General features: G+C 33.0%; 1 protein-coding gene across 1 annotated transcript; it reads right to left on the bottom strand.

Moving 5' to 3' along the window:
- On the bottom strand, positions 1,220–4,061 carry LOC109326568. The gene is made up of 3 exons (XM_019559267.1): positions 3,959–4,061; positions 2,141–2,599; positions 1,220–2,061 (listed from the first exon to the last, which is right to left on the bottom strand). Exons 1-3 carry the CDS (start codon positions 4,059–4,061, stop codon positions 1,220–1,222), a joined length of 1,404 nt encoding a protein of 467 aa, XP_019414812.1.

Raw genomic sequence — 4,804 nt, forward strand, 5'->3', positions numbered from 1 at the left:
TCTTGGAGCTAGCATTGGTATGCGGTCATATGCCCATGACTGTAGTAAATGTAAGCAGCCACCGATTTCAATTTGGTGACTTATCAGTGTCGCACGACATATTCCACGATATAGACACGCCAATACCGCTGAACCCCAACTATATTGGAATGTTTGAGACAAGTCCTCCAACAATGGGAGATACATCAGGTGGACTCGTGATCCTGATGTATATGGCATGAGGAAGCCTCCAATCATGAGGAATCCGAATTTAAATTTTTTTGAATTTTGAAATTTTTAAATTTTGAAATTTGTTTGAATGGATTATATTTGAATTTGTTTGAATTTTGAAATTCATTTGAATGGATTATATTTAGAAAGTGTATATTTAATTGATTTGTAAATGAATTATATTTAGAAAGTGTATATTAAAATTGATGTGTTAATGATGTATTAAAATTGATGTGTTAATGGTGTATTTATGTGTTGTATATTAAATATTTTTTAATTTTGAAGTTTTGAGAAAGTGTATATTAAAGTAATCTGCACCAAAGTCGTGGATACCATCCACGACTTTCAATTAATTTTCTGATTTTCCGTTTTTTTTTGAATTCGTATTTATTGGTGTATTTATGTGTTGTATTTTTTTTGAAATGTGAAATTTGAATCCGAATTCAAATTATTTTGAATTTTGAAATTTGAATTTTGAATTGTATTTAATTTTGAATCCGAATTTAAATTTGAATTGTTTGAAATTTGTTTCAATTTTGTGTAGTAAAATATTTAAATATTTAGAAAGTGTATATTAAAATTGATTTGTCAATGGTGTATTAAAATTGATGTGTTAATGGTTTATTTATGTGTTGTATATTAAAATTGATGTGTTAATGTACTAAAATTACACCACTTACAAATAATTACACAAAAGTGGGATATTAAAAAAATTACAAATAATTACAAAAATTTAAGTGTTAATGAATAATATTTAGAAAGTGTATATTAAATTGATGTGTTAATGGATTGTATTTAGAAAGTGTATATTAAATTGACGTGTTAATGGATTGTATTTAGAAAGTGTATTTTAAATTGATGTGTTAAGGAATAATATTTAGAAAGTGTATATTCCGAATTATGTATGTACACAATTGTATTACACATATTATAAAATTACAAAAAATTACACAACATTGCACAAAATTACAAAATTACAAAATCACACAAAAGTGGGATATTACATCACTTAGTTTTGCCTTGAACTTTGTCCAACTTCGGTACTTCTAAAAGGGCATTTCTTCCTATTGTGTCCTTCACTCCTACACCACCCACATTTTTTACTTTGTTGGGACTGAGAATCATCCATTTCATTGTGTATACGTGTAGTTTTTGGTCTTCCAGTACGGTTCCTACGCATAAGGGGATTAGGAATGAACGTTGGACCTAAGTAAGAAGGCCAATATTCTTCATTTGCAATGGGTTGAAACTCATGTCCATAAACCTTCTGTAAGTTCTCTAACCTATAAATCGGTGATATAAATTGGCCATAGTCTAAGTTCAATGATGCACAAGTAGCAATAACATGTGAACATGGCAATCTAAGTGATTGAAATTCCCCACAATCACACCAGTTGTCCATTAATCTAACTGTGTATACTCTTGCGTATCGACTACCACCGGTACTAGCAACTTCGACTTCCGACACTCCTGAATCCCTCGAAAAATTTCGTACAATATGGCTAGTAGCTTTTCGATTATTTTCATTAATCACCTTACTCAATTCTTCGCAATAAACATGACCCGCCCTGATCATGTTATTTGCTTCATTTCTATGGTGTAGAAACCAGGAGTTCAGTCTATGATATGTTGCTCTAACAAGTGCAGTAATGGGCAAGGCCCTTGCTCCTTTCAGAACCGCATTTACACATTCAGCCAAATTCGTCGTCATATGGCCATACCGTCTCCCCTCATCATATGATTGCGTCCATTTTTCTTTTGGGATTTTATCTAACCACGCTGCCGCCCTAGAGTTTTTTTGACGTAATACAGTAAGCATTCTCTCAAATCTTGGCCGCATCAATTCATAGCCTACAACAAGTACAAAAATATTCACAAAAATCCAACATACAAACAGTTTCACATAATTGACATTCATTTCAACACTTACTCATTTCAATGACTTTTTCTTTCAGATCATTATCTCTGAACTCCTTGTTGAAATTGCTAGCAACATGGCGGATGCAATATACAGAATGACCATCACACCATTGAGGGAGCTCAGTACGTAATGCACCTAATAAACCTGTACCCGTATCTGATATAATGCAAATATTTGGTTGTGGGGTAACATATGTCCGAAGATTGTAGAAAAACCATTCCCATGCCTCTTTGGTCTCTCCTTCTACAATCGCAAATGCTACTGGAAATATACGTCTGTTACCATCTTGGGAACTTGCTATTAACAAAGTTCCAGTATACTTTCCAGTCAAAAACGTCCCATCAACTTGAAGGATTGGTTTGCAAAAACCGAATCCTTCAATGCACGGCTTGAAAGCCCAAAACACCCTATCAATAACTAAAGTATTATGTTCATCAAGGTTAGATGCTGAATATCTTACAATTGTACCTGGTGCATAATATTGAACAGCATTCAACCAACGAGGTAACTCCTTGTACGATCCCTCCCAATCACCATAAATTTGGGCCATTGCCATTTGTTTAGCAGTCCAAGCCCTCCTATATGTGACCGTATAACCAAAACGAGTTACCACTTCCTTCACTAATGCTTTGATTGGTATACCAGGATCTTCTGATACTAGTTGCACAATGCAGTTTGCGATGAAAGATGAGTTCAACTTCGTGTGATCTTGTGAAATATTAGTGGATACACAAGTGTGACTTCCACTAATTTTTCTAATCTCCCAAATATCACGCTTCAAACTTTTTGATGCTCGAAGTCTCCATTCACACCCAACACCATAATATTTACATTTTACAACATATCTATCTGGCCTAGACTCATCGACAACGTAATCAACAGAATTTCTAATATGAAAATGTTTTACCGCATTTATTGTTGCCTCCTTTGATTCAAATTGCATACCAACAAATAACTCATTATCTATTTCATTACTTATGTTACTACTTCTATATGGAAAATCTTGTCCAGATTGATGATCAATGTTAACGAAAAAAGATGAAGGATTATGATATGTTACGCTAACTGCTTCATGTGTGGTAATCTGAACATCATCATGCTCGTCATCATCAAGCTCGATGTCCTCCTCATCACTAAAATCACTAACAATATCTCTAATAATTGTCATCTACATATAACATAGAGTAAAAAAAACAAACATATTTACATTTAAACAAATGTAACACGTAAAATTATATATAAAATAAAAGATATAACAATTGGAAATTACCTTAAACATTCAGAGTTCTTCAATTCTAGTATGATGCAATTTTTTTATACAGTTCAATTCTTCCTCCAGTGTGGTTTTACACTCGGAGATGGAAATATATATAGAGCTTGGAAATCGTGCACGGAGTCCACGACATTGCATGGATCTCGTGGACCTCATCCACGACATTGCCATGAAAGTCGTGCATGTGGTCCACGACTTACAGGGACCTGACACATAGCAGGGAAATCGTGGATGGGGTCCACGACTTTCCAGGTAAATCGTGGATGGGGTCTACGACTTTGCCAAAGTCGTGAATGGGGTCCACGAGATCCACTAAATTCTACCTCAATCCCGTAATTAATTCAAAACGTACCCCAAAGCTGGGATAGTGTAGTCCAGTAATTTTTCCGAAATATCATCTACTTAATCTATGATCATGTGTTAACGCTCACAATGTTTAAGATATGTGGATGACACTCTAATGCTCATGATGAATAGCTGACACGCGATTAAAATATATATTGGACAAGCCAAAATAAAAAAAATGTGTCTAAAAGGCTTATGCATCACTGCACCTAGAAGATTTAGACTAGTGCGTCCAACACAAAATGTCCATTGCTTCCAAAACACTTCGACTTTGCGCCCATTGCTTCCAAAACACTTCGACTTTGCGCCCATTGCAAAGTCATTTAGAGCGTCCAAAATTCTTAGACTTTTGCCTCCAATACAAAGTTATCAAAGTGTTCTCATGAATGAAAAGTGTCCAACAATATTAATTGTTCAGTATTATCTTATATTCTTAAATGCTTGATTTGTGAATAATTGAATATTTGTTTCAACCAATGTTTATATTTAAATTCAACATTATTGTTGATCATTTAATGTAATGTTTATGGTAAGAGAATTTTTACAATGTTTGTGATCAGTCAATTTTGTTGGTCAAAAAATATTTTGTCAAAAAATAATAATAAAAATTGCAAAAATTAAATAAATAGGTAAATAAATATATGAATATGTAGAAGTAAAATTAATTATTGTCACACATAACTATAAAAAATCTACTACTTGTGTTGGTACTTTTTTAATAAAATAAATTAAGAATATAATTAATTTATGTATTTAGTTAGGATACTTTTTTATTAGGGACATATAATATGCTAATATCATCTCCGACTCGTAATCGAGTTTTACACTAGAACTCTTACTCAAAAGACTATTTTATCCTAAATTAGCATAAACAATTTTTTTACGTTTTAACTGTAAAAAATCATAGTAATAACTCCAAAAGGTGGAATAGTGGAAAATTGGGACACAACACTAACAATTGTGTTGTAGAAAAATAGTGTTATTCTTTGTGGAGAGAAGGAAAAACCTGATATTATGATATAGAGCGTTGAAAGCTCAATATTCCATGTGATGAC

This window comes from Lupinus angustifolius, chromosome LG02 (genome assembly GCF_001865875.1).
Source record: "Lupinus angustifolius cultivar Tanjil chromosome LG02, LupAngTanjil_v1.0, whole genome shotgun sequence".
In the NCBI taxonomy this organism is placed as follows: domain Eukaryota; kingdom Viridiplantae; phylum Streptophyta; class Magnoliopsida; order Fabales; family Fabaceae; genus Lupinus; species Lupinus angustifolius.